The sequence below is a fragment of the Branchiostoma belcheri genome, unplaced genomic scaffold, assembly GCF_001625305.1.
Source record: "Branchiostoma belcheri isolate BF01 breed outbred unplaced genomic scaffold, Haploidv18h27 scaffold162, whole genome shotgun sequence".
Lineage (NCBI taxonomy): Eukaryota > Metazoa > Chordata > Leptocardii > Amphioxiformes > Branchiostomatidae > Branchiostoma > Branchiostoma belcheri.
The window spans coordinates 583162-601117 of NW_017803069.1; the positions used below are offsets into that span (position 1 = coordinate 583162).

Sequence of the window (17956 nt, forward strand, 5' to 3'; positions counted from 1 at the left end):
GTTTCTGTCGCTATATTCCGCGGGATCCGAAAGTATAGAAATATAGAACTTTATTGACACAACAAAAGTACAGCGACTTTCGTAAGGTCTTAAACTACATGTAGACATACAGACAGATACGTGGGTACAACAAGAGTAACCTACGTACAAAACTACAGATGAATCAAATTATACTATTAGTACTTGTTCTAAAGTCTAAACATTTTATATGATATTTCTAGAATGAAATTGAATTCACCTATAGCATAAAATGTAACAAATTCCGTTGAGCAAGCAGTATAGAGTAGCGACAGAAAACGGGGCATGTGATAGAAGGGTCACAATCTTCCCCACCAACCTCTGCTTGGAGAGTATGATCCCCGATCAGCCAGCCTTAAGTGTTTGTGAAACCCGAGTCCAGCCCGTTATGGAGACTTACGCACGACAGTCTTACATGGAAGTATGAAATTTCTCTTTAATGTGGCAAGCGCCCTTGCAACAAGGTCATATACACAACAGTCTGGCGAACGCCAGCCAGAGATCGGTAATTCTATACAATACACGGGCTCAAGCCAACTCAAAGTTACAATAACAATGTTTCCAACCTATTTACTCTTTAATATCACGAGCTGTTTGCAGCACAGTATGCTTTGGCATAGCAGAATTGTTGACTTCAAAAATAGTTTGTTTCTTCTTGCCGTAGCGATTAGTATATAGTTCCCTTTAGTACTTGTAGTAATATAAAAGCTTTCAGCCTTCCGACAAGCCTTCAGCAGTTGTTAATAATGTTCATGATATAGCTTCTAAAATAGTGCATCAATTGTTACAAAACAAAAACTCAATCGAAAATAAACTGTTCGGTATCCAAAACCTTCGTATAATATATTACAATGTCAGTCAGTGACGGGTGTGGACGAAATAACACGTGGAAGACATTGTATTATGTTGAATGGATTTCTGTTATAACTACTGAGTTACAATATAGGGTATGTAGTAATAGTTGTGATAGTTGTAACAACTTTTACCTCACAGGATTGGTTCCGGATGTTTGATGATGATGATGATGAGAGGGTTTGCAGTCACGTGATTATGACGTCATTCAGCGTCCTCCATGTTGGTGGGTTACAGAGGAGTGTCAACTCACCACGTGGCAATGTTCTAAACAGTTCCCACTGCCTCAGCATATCCGCCTCTTGTCTCTCCATACATAGGGAGCGCCCGAGTATAAATAACTCTTTTCTTGGAACCATATTGTCTGTGGTTTTCAGACTGGCCGGTCGCCACCTTGGACCTGCGAATCCCTCACATAGTGATGACGTTATACCGTAGTACCGGCCGTAGCGCTTTATCCTGGTGGATTTTGAATTGGAACAGAACGCGTGTTCTATTTGGAGTCATGATCACCGGGACTAGCGGGGTTTATGGGATTTTACGAAGGTGGCCTTTTGTTATATCATCAACGGTATACCGGCACCCGACACCACTGACAGCAGAACATCTTTGGTAACGTGTAACAACTGATCAGTCACCTCCTCGCTCTGGTATTCTCAATGGTAAAGCAGCGCGAGTGTTTTGGGTGCGTTGTTACCGAACTGCGAGTTTGAGGCATTGGTAAATAGTATATTATATAAGGTTTAGAATAGCACCTCCATCCTGCATTGTTGGCTTGCTAGAACGGCGTATTTTCTGCTGTTAGTAATTCTGTCTACAGTCCCTGGAAGCGGCTCTTTATTTATTTACAATGACAGTAACGTTCTTTGGTGACACGTCGTCGAACAACGTATATCTCATTCAAAACTCCTCCAATTTTTTGTTTACCTATCATCCGTTGCTTGGCAACGTTAAAACCTGCTGCAGTCGTCGACTCTTTCGAGAAACTCTCGAGACTGCCTGTGACTTCTTCTAATCTCGGTCCCGCGTCTCATCTAACCTGTAGTATTATTACATGGCAAGTTCCATAAACTCAGGTTGATGGTTGATCCTCGCTCTTGTGCACATCTCGCAGAAGAGCCGCCCTCTCACGGTGTAGTAGCCTTTCTGCTTCAGGTTGCAGTGGCAGGCGGAGCACGTGAAGCATTCCGGGTGGCGAGGCTTGCCGTTCACCTTGACGAAGACGCCTTTGATCATGCCCAGGCAGGCGTCGCACTGGGGCAGGGTTTGTGGCGCTTCCTTCTTGGGGTTGGCCCTGGGAATGGGCGGTCTCACGCTGCGGAAACCTCTCGGCACATCCTCTGTTTGCTCGAGCTCGGCGATGGCCTGCCCTAACGGCTGCTGGCGCGGGGCCGGGGGTTGTCTGGGGCCGGCGTGTGCCCGTACCGGAGCGTACGGCGCGGGCTCGCCCTCGGGATTCCCGCCCCAGCCCTTCGGCGCGGTGTTGAAGTTGCTGCCGACCGGCTCGAACTCGTCCTTGTCCGCCTTGAGCGACACCTTGACCGTGGGCTGCAGGTACGGCGTGTCCTCGCTGCGGGTGTAGCTCGGCGTGTACTTGGGCCGCCAGACCTTAGGCTGCGCACGGCCCAGCACCAGGCTCAGCGACCCGCCGTTGATGCAGAGCTTCCTGAGGGCCTCAGACTTCCCCATCTGCTGCGTCTTCTCCAGCCCGATCTGCAGCAGCACGTCCCCCGGCAGGATGTTCGCCATGTGCGCCTTGCTGCCCATGTCCACCTCCGCAACCGTCAGGTCCGTGCCCACCTCCGCCCCGCCCTCCAACTCGAACCCCCAGGGCGGGGACCCCATCAGCGTCACCCGGATCACAGACGGAACCACGTCCATTTCTCCTGAGTCTCCCGAAACTTTGGCTCGTGTATCAGTCCTGCAGAAACACAAACATGTACCCACAGGTTAGTCATGGCACAATCCTACATACATAGACTGTTATTGAAAAAGTTATAGTCCTTTCCGCACCTGGTGGTGCATAGGGTGACGCCGATCTCCGGTTCAATGCCCTTGGGTCACAAAGTACTGCAACAGGGGGCTAGTGTTTAACTATACCATACTCTTTCAGAGTGCTATGCAGAGAAAGCAGTATGTACCAGCTGTTGGTATGACTCGGTCGGGGATCGAACTCACGAACTACCGAATGCAAGGCGAGCACTCTACCACTTGCCCATTGCATCGGTTCAATAGACAGATGAGAACGTATTCATGCCACCTCAGAACACATTGTATAGAGGGTTTCTATGAAAGAAACCAGCACTTATTCATTTTGTCAGTGTGTTTTCACCTATTCGTGAATATGCTCTGTTCTTGTAGCCATGCATGTAAGAAAGAACATCTCTTTACAGTTTCCATGTCCCTGTTGTCTAACTATAGCGTTTCATCACCTTGGACATCCCCCATGTTATATGAAGGTTACCGCCTGCAGTGTTGGTCCTGCACGACTTGCCTGTGCGAAACATGGGCCATCGGAAATTAAGATACACTAACTTATCTAAATTTACAAACATTTGTTTGTCTGTTCGATGGATACAAAAACTACAGAAGAAATGGTAACAGCACAAAATATACATTACATATGTACATGTTACAGCTCCTGTATGGTTGGAACCGCAATGTGGAATCTGTTCTCTGTATCTGCTTTTGTTTTATAACTGACCACAATTATGCATATATCCAACCCCTGTACGTTTGGGACCGCATTGTAGATATAGTTCTCTGTATATGTGTAGATATGTAAATATTGTACGTTTGGGAATGCATCTATAGCAGCGACACCTGTGCTGCAGTGCAATGTGAACCTGTCAGAATCTCCCTGAGGAAGGTGACAGACGGTCTCCAAAACGTCGGCAGAAAAAAGACTTCATTGGGTAAAAAGAATCTCTTTACTCAGCACAAAAAAAGTTTTCGCCCTCCATTACCGTAAGATTATGTAACAACAGGACCAAACGATGGGTCTTATTTTCCTTGGTACGTGTTACCCGATTGTCGCTGACTGAGTTCTGACCTCCTGAACTCATGATCCATTAGTGTTTCTGTCCCGCAGTCAGTACTAGTTTCCTCGCCTTATTTGCTTCCACAACGGAATGTGCAAGTGTCAACAGAGCTACCTGTTTGGAAAGTTTATCCGTGGCCACGATATGTACAAAAGCGGACTTGTGTCGCCTATAAGGGTGCCGTGCTATATGGCATAGTTTCAGCACAAGAATGAAGATAGATTGTCCATGGAAAATGCCCCCATGTAACTTAACCAAATTAACACTCATCCACGGACCTCTATGGTACACAGTTATGGATGCTGTCAGAAGTAAGCCAAGCAGTAAGGGTGTAACAATGGTTTCCCCTTTTCAAATGCAGTATCCAAATTAACACAAAAAACAAGGATGAAGACTTCTATTTGGTAAAATCGCCAATTGTACGAGCAGAGTTCTATTGCTAGTATAATATTAACATTGCCCAACATATCCTAAAAGTTCAACATTCAATCACATTACTAGTAGCTACTAATATTATTTAAATAGTCTGTACTTGCCATGTAGCCTACATATGTTGTAACACTGTTCGTGTGTGATACTGAACATGGATAGCAGATTGTACCAGCAGAGACTCCAATCAGGATCTCTACCGGTAGAGACTCTGATTGGAATTTCTGTTGACAGAGCCTGTGATCTAGCCTGGGTGCCATCCGATTTGTAATTATAACGGCAACGCAGAAAAAAACGGGGCTGCCGTTACAAATCGGATGGCATCCAGGCTACCTGTGATCCCGATTCTACCAGATCGGAGACTCTATATACCCTGGCATATAAATATGGGCAATTCTTATATGAATCGAATAATACATTGATCTGTTTTCTCCAAATGTAGTGACCTGTGCAGGTTGGCACACATGGCACACGATTGGACGAATTCGAACTGTTCAAACATACAGAACACTGCAGACATTCTTCTGGCGTTGTCTTAACCCAGAAACGCTTAGCCTACTTAATCCTTTAAGAAGACAAGAAGGAACGTCTTAAAGAAGACTGGGCTGTTTCAGAAGAAGAGCCAGGGAGACGTCAATGTACGGTACGGTTGACGGTCAAGACAAATGGGGGCTATTGTTCCGTGTTTACAGTCCCAGCGGCCGTGGTGTTCAGTCACACAACCAGGCTTCCTGTACAACATTGCCGACGCCCGTTTAACCTTACTTCCCATATAAACAACACAGAGTGGCGATACCGTTGGTAAACTCGCTAAATGTTAAAGGTATATGTAGTTATGGACGTAAGGAGAAGTAAAATTGGCCCTGAAAATCGACTGATAAAGATGGCAGTGGATGACGTAAAGTCGGAGATGTGACAGATACAGAAGGCGGCGGTGTGCGGATGACACCCATGCGGCGTACGCCGGCAGCATGTCCCGGTGTCTCTCCCCGCACATAGTCTGAATGACATGCTGGTCTGTACAGTACAACAGACGTGCTGCCTCACCTAGCCGTGGGCTCGAAGGAAGGCGGCACGGTCAGGATCTGCTGCTGCGCTTTGAGGCTGGAGCGTCGGGCGGCGGCGAAGATGATTCCTCCCGCTATCCGCTTGGGCTTGTCCGGTACCGCGTTCCCGGCGGGGTGGTGGATGCACATCGACATGTTTCTGTCACGTTGGTTTACCGTCTGCCTGTGGATGCCGGACCTGGGATGCCGGGTGCCCCTGTAGCCCTGCACTTCTGCCCCACGAGAATGCGACCCAGTCTTTATACATACCCCAATAACGTCACAACCGGAGATCACCTGATCGAGGTCAAATTTTCGAAGGACAAAATCCCAGGGAGTAATTTGTTTGGCTTAGGTTTTATAATTAGCCCAGATTAGGAGACAACACGGGCTCATCATTTGGACAATGATTTTCCCTCCGTCTCTTCGCACGGACGATTTAAGGGCCATGGGAAGAGTTTTAACGACCCGTGCCCCCGTCGCTATAAACCGCTTGGCTCTTTGTATCTATTTCTGTGGCTTCTCCAAATCAACAAGCACCGACAAGTTTATGGGGGCTTTGTTTGATTTGCTGTGGTACCAACTGTCGTCTGCGACCAAATGCGACACGGGGGTTAACCTTGTAGCCACTACAACGCCATATTCCTGGACTGGGACCGAATCCCTGGAGATATTATTGTAGATCTTATGTCATAGTATTTGGCCAATTCGAAAAAAGCAAGGTCAAATCTTGGCGTGTCCAACTTTTATTTTTGGTCCTATTTTACGTTCAATGTTTCGGATGTCTTGCTATTTTGGGGCGCAAATTGTTGGGACCAAAATAGCTGCCCCGCCCATGTTAGGGAAGCTACAGTCTTTTCGATTCTTTTTGGCGGAAAGGAGGAATATTTGGAGCAGAATTGTATCGACGTTCCCGTACGCAACTAATAGACGATTCAATCTCACTGAAGTTCGAAACAGAAAAATTGCTGAAAAAAAACAAGCTGTGTTGCCACAAGAATGGCGGGAATCCGCCCGGGGGTTGAAGTAGACGGGCGTGTATTTCGGGGCTGTTCTGGGACAGAAATAACCCCACGCAGGCCCGACACGTCATAATCCCGACACTTCACTTAACGCCGGACGGTTGACATGTAACTCCCGCTGGACGGGACCTGCGGTGACCCCTGTCGGTCACCCGGCGCTCACCCCTGGGAGATCCCGCTAGATCGGCGGCCCTCGGTACCCCGCCGGGCCAAGTTAGACCCGCGGCCGTGGGGCCCTCGGCAGATCACCGGGCCAAGTTATAGACCCGCGGCCGTGGGGCCCTCGGCAGATCACCGGGCCAAGTTAGACCCGTGGCCGGGCGGCTCTCGGCGCACCGCCACGCCAAGCTACACCGGTGGCTTGCCGGCCCTTGGCACACCACCACGCCAAGCTACACCGGTGGCCGGGCGGCCCTCGGCAGTTCTACAAATTTCCACCGGGACAAGCAAGATCTAGGCCCGCGGCCGGCGGCCCTTGGCACACCGCCGGACCAAGCTAGACCCGCGGCCTGGTAACACGAGTGAGGGACGGACGGAGGGACCCCGGCTGTTTTATCCACCACCCTGACCCAGAATCAGCGAAAATGAAGCTGCCGGCGGTTTTTCCCGCGCGACCTCAGCCGTAAATCACGGTACAAGTTTGTCCTGCAGGGGCGGGCATCGTCCAACTATGACGTCAGACCTGTCCAAACAACCTGCTGACATTTGGCGGGAAATAACTGACACGGAGGCTGCGGCTGGGTTCAAGTAGAAATATCAATACATTTGTATATGTATTAAATGCTAATGTTTAAAAATATTCAATAAACAAAAACAAAAATATAAATATTGATAGATAAATAAATAAATAAACAACTGACACGGAGGCCGCGGCTGGGTTCAAATAGAAATAACAATACATTTGTAAATGTATTAACTGCTAATTTATAAGAATGTTCAATAAACAAAAATATAAACATTGATAGATAAATAAATAAATAAATAAAGCCTCTCTATAAAGTTTGTTCCCTTGGATTATCCATTACACGTAGACAAATGTTAATTTCTTCGTAAGAAAAGTTCAACAAATTTCTATGATACGAACATTACCCAAAACAGTACATTTCCTTGACTCATTAGTCTATTTTGTATAAATATATTCATTGAGTATTGTATCTCTGATATTGAAAGATTACAAACAGTCAATAGTTGCTTTCCAATTATAGAGAACCTTGTATTCTTGAGGGCATTGGGTCATACACAACATGCTACCAACAAATAAAAATACACGATTAAATGACATTAAGAACATTTAGGAAGCACCGCAGACTAAACTACTATTAAATAACTTAGATAGTATTTTCCCCGTGTATGAAACATTTCAGGTTCTGTATGTTTTGTTTATATGGTAAACAACACGCATATGTTACATATCACGCATGTTTAACATGGTACTGGGTGCGTCTCTGTAAACACTGTACTAGCTCCATGGAAGTCACCGTTGCAATTAATTCATGGTCACCAGTCAAAGAAACGTAGCTTACGAGGCATATCTAGTTTCAAAGAACTGTACATACACTGTAGACTATATGTTTATTATGTTGCGTTTTAGTGATACAGAAGTGTTTCAGAAACCACATGTACATGAAAGCAATGAGGTTGAAAATGAGCTTCTAGATGTAACGTTACACTTTTGCAGAAAAGGTCTAGCTTCTAAGTGCAATAAGAAGAAGCTACGCAGTCTTCCATTTTAGCAGATGCGCCAGTATGCAGAAACATTGGGCCAAGATTAGGCCATGTTGAGTTGATTATATGGATGACATCATCTGGGAACACCAAAACTGATGCGAGCGTGCGAATAAAAAAAAAGGTTGGCAAAAACTTTCCTTTATTTATTTATTATGAAATCTACGTGGCCATGAACAAATGATTAAACACACAGTATGGTGTGGCGAATGAATGAATGAATGAATGAATGGATGGATGAATGAATGAATGAATCTTTATTGTACATAAATACCCCGCAGGGTTAACTACAAAGGAGTCGCTTCTACATACAAATATACATGATTAAGCTACTGGCGCTATATATATAATCTACGTAAATTCGAATTCTCTCCGTTTCTCTACATATAGACTCTTCATTTTCATTTCTTCGCATACGATTTACAGTATGGTTGAAAACTTTTTTTTTGGAAACGGACGAAAATTCATGCGCGCGTGGATGTCATGTATATGATCCAATCAACATGGCCTTAGGCCACAGCAAGTAATTTTTATGGATGACATCAGCGCGCGCATTGATTTTCGCCTGATTTTGGAAAGAAAAAAACCCAAGAAATCTTGTTGCCTTCTGACAGTGGTCAACATGCCCAAAATGGGCAAAGATGTCTGTTGCCATGCCGGAAGGTGGATGGCAGATAACTATGAACAGAGACAAGAAAAGGCTCTGATTTAATGTTTCGTTTCTTACTTTGATGCAGTGATATGTGATGCTGGCTGTGCATATGTGATGTTCCCACTGAATCAAAGCCATTTGTACAATGATTGAGTAAAATTTTGAAATGTAGGAACCTTGTTTTTTTTCCCGTCTTGTTTTTGTTCGCCCGCTCGCATTAGATTTGGAGTCTGCGGAGGATGTCATTAATAGAATTTATTTGCTGTAGCCTTAGTGTTATTTTACAGAGGCTATAAGGGACATAAAGATACACCAGAACGTGCGTGTGATGGGGCGGGGGCCATTACGTGATCCGCCGTATCCAATGACCAAGCCGTAATCCCCACATGATAGGGCGGCCACACCAGGATCAAAATAGTCGGCATGTACGCATGTTTGTCGTGTCGACTGATTAAATCGGGAAGTGTTGTTTTAAATCAGAGGATCACAACGTCGATCACGAGTCCACCAACGCTTCAGTTTGTGTCAGTTAGTTAATCCAATCACTTCCACTATTTTGGCAATTTTTAGAAGTTTACAAGTGAAGACAGAAGAGTTATAGGAGACATAGATAGAGGTAGCCGAGATACAGCCTCTTTCAAAGGCCTTGGAGTGCAGGGAAAATAAATATTGCCCAAACAGGCTGCAAATCTAACAACGTGGTTTGAAAAAAAGAGTAAAATTTAGCCAAATTCTAGGTAGAATTCGAATACTAGTAATATAATTCAACCCGTGATAGCCAGCGACAGTAGGGAGCATGAGCTGAGGTAACCACGTTAAGAACGCCCGGCCAAGGGAGTTAACCTCGCGCATATAAATAACCTTCCCGTGGACTGACTCTCCTGGCCAATTATTATTTCCCTTCAGTTTTTGCCGAACTCTGCGATCCTTATTTCCGTAGGAAGATCTGCTGGAGGCTATGCCAGAAGACTTTGCCGATTACGGAGTCACACACACAAATCACACAAATTTTCAACCCTATAGAACTTCCACTATGTTCCCAACATCCTAAGAAGTCTGGAAGAGAGACTATGAAAGCCACATGAATGGGATACCACAAGTGGTCCCTGCAGTAATTCCACCGGAACAACGAACACTGCTGACTCTAATCTCCAAGCAGATCTTTCGGTGGCTGCCATACAGTATCACAGTATGAAACTGGCCAGCCAGTATCCAATACGCCACCCCAAGTAAAAACAAAATACCAGGACAAAAAAGAGATAAGAAGCCTAAAACAAGTCAAAAATAAGCCGAAGCTCAAAAGCTCAAACCACTGCTAGGAGATTACGCTGACTCAAGCAATGAATCATCCAGTGCCACACCACTTGTATGCAACCGACTATTGCCAATTGTTATAAAACGTCCTTCGATGGAATAGTCTCAAAGCTATGCCTAAGTAATGTCATTCATATCACAAAATCACAATGATCATAAATCGACAGTACAAAGAGAAACGCCTGAAAGAATAACGCGAAGCTGTGTAAATCTTCGTCCGTATGTTTCATTTCTAAGCAGGAGAAGAAACAAGCGCTCTGACGTCCGCCAGAGAAAACCATTGACATGTCAGAAGCGCCAGCGCGCCAGGCGGCAGTCCAGACATGACAGCGGGCATACTTGTGTTGTCCCGCCGCAGACCTACCGTCACCTTCCCGTGCCCGGCAGGTCTGGGCTCATCCATCTCATCCTGACCGTCACAACGTTCAAGGTTACACCGCCGCCGTGACTGAAGTGCATCGGTCAGCAGAGACGGAATAGACTATATAAAGTCAAAGTCAATGTTTCTGTAAGTTAAGCACACACTACGTACCTAGGTTGGCACTGCGGTCTCTCCCAGCTAGTCGTCGCTAGTGGAGGTAGGAGAAGTTCAGTGTTATACGCTGAAGGAATCCTTTACAAGTAACCCTTACTAAAGCCTACGTCAAGTTTTCCGAGTCTTCCCGCCCCTACCACGCACGTAGACGGTGATTTAACGTCTGACTCACGCAGGATCTTCCCTTCTTCGCCCCTAAACAGATTATTCGGAGAGGCCAAAGGTCAAGTTTAAGTATTTGTCGACTTCCTTGGCCATATTTGGTGGGGTTTACCAGGTTGGGAACACGGTCCCCTTCTCCCCCGGCTCTAGGATTCCGACGGAGGGCGGGGGAGTATATATCCAGCGAAAGTCGTTACTACAGAGTCGTATCGGCATGTCCAAAATAAAAATCCCCAGCCTATGTTTAGTTTCTGATAGCAACTGGAGCCGGGGTGTAACCGTGCAGTGTTACAGAAGGGACACGCAGGGTCCCGTAACGTATACCCCAAGTGGAAATGTTCTGTAACTAAACGACAGCTGGATCAAGTTCTGAAATTTCGGCCAAGCTAGTAACCACATCTGAGCTAGAAAGACCGACGAGGGAGGGAGGAATTTCTCTCGGAATTCTAGCGGCAAACAGAAGCGGCCGGAGTCCCAGATGGACGGGAAGGTGAACAAACAGACGGGCGGAGGACTGTACCTGGTCCGGCCGACTCACAGTCTCCACTCACCGTTAACGTGACGGGACGGAAGTTCGCGAGACTGTGGATTACGCAAAAATATTGTGTTTCCGGCTTGCCGACCATCCCTAGCAAAATCCCACCGACCCTAGCCTTTAATATTTCCTTTTAGCCTTTTTCTAAACCACCTCCTTCCATAGACCGCAATATTTGCATTGGCGATGACGTTGATATTTAATGAAATGACGTTGGATCACTAAAGCTAAAATATAAGCTTATAAATCCTTACCTACTGACCCTATTTTGTTTAGGACCGTAATAGGAACCACAAAACTAATTTTCCTAGGCCTTACCAGCAAAGCATACCTCAAGGGTAACCTGAGCACATGGCTAGATCCGTCCGCACCTCACAGTACATAACACTTGTCATATTGTATATCTACGGGATCTACTAGCTTACCATATCTTTAATACACGTACCAAAACGAAAGAGCGTAAAAGGATATTTTTATACCTCGCCCGAGGTAATTCCAGTTATAGAGAGCAAAGTAGAGGTCGTCCAAAATAACTAGTCACTGTCTAATTTTCAACTTTCAAGGCTAGGCACGTGTTGGAATGTCTATACTCCATACTAACGTTACAGGAAGTGCGGCAAAGTTTCACATGTCGAACATAGGATATGATATGCTTCCTTTTATATCATAATGACTTCAGTTCTGTCACGACGTTTATATTTAAAGACATGTCTGATTTGAAATGTTTCCAAATTTCTTGTGTATTTCTAAATTTAGCTCAAAACAACACACAAGAGCACGAAAACAGTACTACGAAAACAGTATAGTAGACCATAGATGTCATGCTAAAAGTTTTTAAGATGAATCATGGAAAATGATCAATGACCGAACAAAGTAGTGACCGTAGGCAGGACAGATCAGACCAAAACCGTAAACATTGTTGACTGAAAAGAGTGCAATATATCGGACATTTTGGGTACTTTATCTTAATACACAATTGTCTACAAAGTTATTCGTCCTGGAGATTTTTAAAGAATGTTCCCCTAATGCTGTTTTATGGAATTTTATTATCATTATGCTGTCTTGTGCTGTATAATACTTTGTCAGTTAAAGTTGAAATAATCTTTATTGATGTACATGCATTGATTGGGGTTAAAGCTGGAAGAGGTGCGGAGTCTGAGGAATCTTCATTAGTTTTCCTTAAAAACTACCTCAACATGTCATTTTGGCCACCTAAACATCATTATTATCTTTAATTCCCTGTTTGACTTTTCACCAAAGGCGGTCTGCTCATCCTTTGCGGTGATTTTGCCGTCAGATCACCAATTTAGATTTTTTCAATTTCTCTTCAGCAGTTCAATACTAGTATGCTAGTATGTTACAATTTCTGAAGATGTGTATTTTTTTAACTAGCTACATACACAGATGATCGACGTTATACATGGCTATTTAAGGTGAGTGACCAACAAAATATCAGCCATGTATCCAACTATATTGTTTCGTTGATGACAGACCACTTCGAGGAGCCCTTCGAAAATAATATGCATTGTTACGGAACTAAACATAAGGTACATACAACAATTATCGTCAATTTTCCATGCCAGGACCTAGAATATACTCCAAAATACGTTTCTCTATGGTTGTTGTACGCCCACACGGCAAAACAAACGTTAAAGGCATCCAATGTAATTAAAAAAAAATATTGGTTGCAAAACAAAAATATTCTGGATTAGGAAATCTGCTATTTACTGCCATTTCTTTGCACATTTTCGGCATCAATTCATACCTGAAATGTTTGAAATAGCCCAAAAGAACCAGCTACGTGAGGCATATTTTTTATTTTTTTGTGCCACCCATAACTACTTAGAACCAGCCTCTGACGATACAAAACAAGCAACCGTTTTCCGTCAGCGACATTTACAATTTTTGCCTAACAATATCAGTATGCTATGGGATAGCATTGATTCAACTTACGACGTTAAAAAATGACTAGAAAACTGATTTTGAAAATCCAGTTTTGCCGCCCTGAAATTGTATTGGACGACTTCATAACGATCTGACTATTCACTGTGACCTAACCTACAAACGCGCCCCCCACACTACATGTATACAGGCGGTGTTGTGGCTTCAGTCAGGCGCCATGACTAACAACATGTCTGAAGGTTAACATGACGTCATCTGCCCTCAAAGCCGCGTAGACATAGTAAGATTTCCGCCGTATTAAGCGAGCAGAATGTATCAGTTTGTCATTAAATCTCAGAACAGAACTTCATCGACATCGGTAAAGATTTATAACATCTTGTAATTCAGCGATAACGATTTGGATCGTAAAGACGGTGAGATCGTGTTTATATCGACCACATTGTGTATACATAGCAGCTAATTGAGTCACACCTTTACATGGCGTTCTTGTGTAACCAGCATTTCGGGTATGCCAAGACACGGTTCAACACGAACCCGAGTCGTGTCAGGCGTTCAAAATAGTTAGTAGCCCCAGCTTTACCGTCTGTGACCAGCGTAAAACCGTAAAGGAGGCATAAATAACACTAATGTTTTAATACTAAGTTTAGTGATTGAGTTTAATACTACCGATCACGTACCTGTTATGTATGTGGCGTATCCCGTACTGAGGACTGTTAACGTAGAAGCTGAGCAGTAACAACCCTTTTATACTCTTTTATCTTGCCCCTGCGATCTTCTAACCTTAAGTCCTGTTGTCAGTGACAGGAAGAGAAGACAGGAAGGCTGGCCGTGTTGACCGGACAAAGTTCCGAGGTTTCCCTCTCACAAACACGGCGGGAAATGACGAGTACGTGAGACACAGACTCCCGCCACGTGCGGGACAGGCTTCAGCACACCACACAAACACACCTCCAGGGGAGAACCACTAGATATCCCGTCTGGGGGGCAGCCCAGGCAACAACCTAGGTCAATGAACTTACATGTATAGTCTCATCGCGTATGATTGTTGTCATAACTGGAAAGCTTACCATTACATGCATTGTAAGTATTCGTATGCAATATCTGAAATAGTCACTAAGTTCATAACCGTCGCCACAGGAGACCATTTTCTCCTTCATTGCGTCGTTGGTTTGATTTTTAAATTTAAAAATTAAATTTAAAATTTAAAAATGCATAATACATGTGAATTCAATATTCATATTGCGTCCTATGTACTGCTTCTAAGTATCGCGATCTTTATTCAAAGGCATGGCGTATCCTCGACGGTATTACTCTATGGTTACGTTAGTCTGGTTCCCCTGTTGCTGGCTACCACAACAAGGGACCCTAGTACGGAGGATGGTAAACCAGGCTAGATTTGCTTTGGGAACCCATATTCTGACATGGCGAAACATCCCGTGTTTAATTTGACAATTTCTGCCCCTCCCACGTCCGTTCGTCCTTTAACTCCAGGCGTGCCGACAGGTCCAACCTGTCCATCTGTAATGACAGAGATATAGACACACATTGTAGGGTACATTGTAGGCCATTACAGGAGGGTGTCGGTCTGACATCGATACAATGGGAGATAAGTACCTTTTCAAAACAAGTCTGAATGTCACACACCGGTTACACCCATCACCGCTTCTTCACACGTACGTATCAAGCTATTAAAATTGTTCAACATTACATCCAATGCAATTTCAGGGGCGGCAAAACAAAAACAAAAATATTCTGGATGATCGAGGGAATCTGTCTGATATTGACATTACTGAAGTTCTGCTGCAGTACCAAGGTCACCCACCAGGAGGTCTATATTTGACCTTGACCTTTGTCTTCCTATGACCTACCAAGATACCCAATATCATCACAATCCACAAAGGCGTTCTGAAGTTATGCGCGCTGACTACAAATGTGCGGAAACACAGACAGACAGACAAGCAGACACACCAAAAACAAAACTTCGCTTTTTCATGGCCGCCGCAGCACAAGTCTGGGAGGAGGCTACTTCGCGCCAAGGTTACGGCCGACACTGAACCGCCCCTCGCTCGCGACAGCTGCCGGCTGTCAAAGGTCCCATGACCGGCTGACAGGTTGGCAGGTTGCCTGAAGAAGCTGAGTGGTAGTCAGGACCGCCGCTAGCCAGGATGTCGCCCGGCCGGCTGACGTTCTTACATTCACAATGACAAACCCGGATCCTGTTTGTCATATGGTGAACGGTCACCGACTCATGGATTACGGAATCCAATGCAGTTGTTTAATAGAGTTTGGAAACCCTATTTTTCAGAGCCAATATTCTAGTCATTTAACTAAGTTGAAATCACACCATCTCACTGTATATTCACTCTCATGGAGCAAGAGTTCCCAAAATTCGGACGGAAAATGGTTACTGGAAGGGCTCTGGGCTGATTTTTAGGGTACCATCCAGAAAATAAAAGACTCATCTTGGAGCTTGTTTCAGCAGTTTTAAATGCTCAAAGTCTGAAATGAGAAGCAGTTTCACTTATGTCAATATAACAAAGATTGCCTTATTCAGAATATTTCCAGTTTTGCTGCCCTGAAATGTATGCCTTTAAGAAAGAAACGCACACACAACATGATTTATTTTCGTCGTATTTCTTTTCAGGAAGTCCTCCAGAATCTTAAGGGCCAAGGTTCTAAACTATCGGCCGATCGCTATCAGAGAAACTAGATTACAGGGAGAAGGCCAGCCTAGATTGTCTGAACAAATGTAATTTTTCTGCGTACGTCAGATCATGATTTCGATTCGTGGATTTAAACAACCGTCTTATCATTCCTATCTTAGGTGGACCGTCCATTGCCAAATGCTCAGTCATGATGCTTTTGGCAACTCGCCATACTATAATTGTTATTTATGAAGGCTTGAATAGTGCACAAGTTGCTCTAACGTTTCATTATTAAGTTGGTTGAAGTCTTCAGATACATAGCTCTTGACCAGCTCTTGGCGGACTGCCACAAATAACAAAAGGCTGCAACAAAACTTCCCACCGTCCCTCCCCCGGTAAGATACTTGGTTCTCCCCCAGAGTGTCACATACATTGTATATCGTTGCCGCGCCGCCAAAGAAAAGGCCGAGGTTAGAACGCAACCTGACCCAGATTCAACATGACAGGCCAGCAGGTGCCACTACAACAAATCCACACTTATACTGAGAAACCACTCCATACCTTACCATGTAGAGCTACCGCTGGTACTATTTCAATCCAAGCAAGCACTTTTAATCCAAGTAGGCACTTAATCATAGAAGCTGATTACGAATCAGTGAGTGGTCCTGTCTCATTGAAATTCTGATATTTTAGAGATAACGAAAATCTGACTGTGTAGAAAGATTTACTACAAATAGAACACGTCTAACGATGCATATATGAAAAGGCTAGGGTCGTCAGTTGTTTACTAGTATTAGTTTCCTCACATATTAATCTCTAAGCAGATTTTTAGTGGCTGCAAGACAGTATCAAATCGACAGGGTAGTACTAGTATCCATCTGCCACCGGCGTAAAGGAAGATATACCAGTACAAAGGAAAGCCCTCTAATCTAAAAGCCTAAACACGTCAGAAATAAGCCGAAGACTAAACCTCTAGATCTGCTTGGAGAGTAACATACCATACCGTACAGCACATGTCTAGGTGTAAATGTGTCTTGTGGTGACTTACATAATATCCATGTGAGTATGGTGTGTCCTTGAGTTTCTTAGATCATATCATATAAAAACACAGCTTTATAGATTTATCGAGCGAAACTGACCCTGCCGACATCCCGGTATGACCGGGGCTCAAGACCAGACGTGCGTGACAAGACCCACCTGTTGTGCAACCACGTACGTCCCTGGTCCAACCGAAACATGGTGAACAAACTGGATATACTTTCCCCTCCTCTTGGCAGCAGCAAAACGACCTTGGCGGGTATAAAACGTCCTTCTTAGTAGTCCCCTGACTGTTCCCTCTGGATGTTCCTTCAGTTTGTACCGAAGACCGTTGGCTGATCTTCGTTTTATCTTCTCGTGTATTTCAAGAGCTTACGTTGACTTGCCACACAGCTCCCCAAGAGAGAGGGAACTACGTAAGTCGGAGATAGAGTATCGGTCGGAATCCTGTTTCTGAAATTCACGACATTCCTGAGTACCCGGGCTTACAGAGGGCGCCTGACCGAGAAAAATGTGTCGAACACTTGAAGAGGTCAGACGATTGAACCTTGGAGCCTCGTACTACAAGAAGGGACGGTACGTTATATACCGTATAGAGCCGTGTGGAGTGAAAGACTGTCTTATACGGTGCTCGCTTAGTAAATACATGTGTTTGTATTGTAATCATGTGACATGTGTTTAGAACAGTGAGGCAAAGATGTACTTTAAAAAGGTCTTCATTCATTCATTATTTTGTGTGTGCGTGTGTCCCGCAATAATTTTGAACTAGATTACAAATATACATATTATTAACCGAATTCATTTCGAGGACATTTTTACAACATTTCGACCTTCTTCCACCTCTTTGCTTCAACGTAATCTAGAAATACGACCTGAGATTTTTAACAACAGGTAGTCTTTTCTTTAAGCAAGGGCACGATCTCCTACCACAGCAACAATGGGTTTGTCCCCAGGACTTGGTAAGAGTACACCATGTTCGGGTGACAAGGCGAGCACAAAGGTAGTCGTGGAGCGGAGGAAAGTTTAGCGGGAATGTGTCG

General features: G+C 44.5%; 1 protein-coding gene across 4 annotated transcripts; it reads right to left on the bottom strand.

The window, feature by feature from the left end:
• Nucleotides 1–434: 434 nt before the first annotated feature.
• On the bottom strand, nucleotides 435–17477 carry LOC109466308 (PDZ and LIM domain protein 3-like). 4 transcript variants are annotated; one of them, XM_019764019.1, is made up of 2 exons: nucleotides 17076–17477; nucleotides 435–2791 (listed from the first exon to the last, which is right to left on the bottom strand). In XM_019764019.1, exons 1-2 carry the CDS (start codon nucleotides 17114–17116, stop codon nucleotides 1921–1923), a joined length of 912 nt encoding a protein of 303 aa, XP_019619578.1. In that variant the 5' UTR covers nucleotides 17117–17477; the 3' UTR covers nucleotides 435–1920. The 4 variants fall into 4 exon arrangements, with proteins under 4 accessions (XP_019619578.1, XP_019619580.1, XP_019619579.1 ...); XM_019764021.1 differs by lacking the exon at nucleotides 17076–17477 and adding an exon at nucleotides 13911–14176; XM_019764020.1 differs by lacking the exon at nucleotides 17076–17477 and adding an exon at nucleotides 10632–10980.
• Nucleotides 17478–17956: the final 479 nt, after the last annotated feature.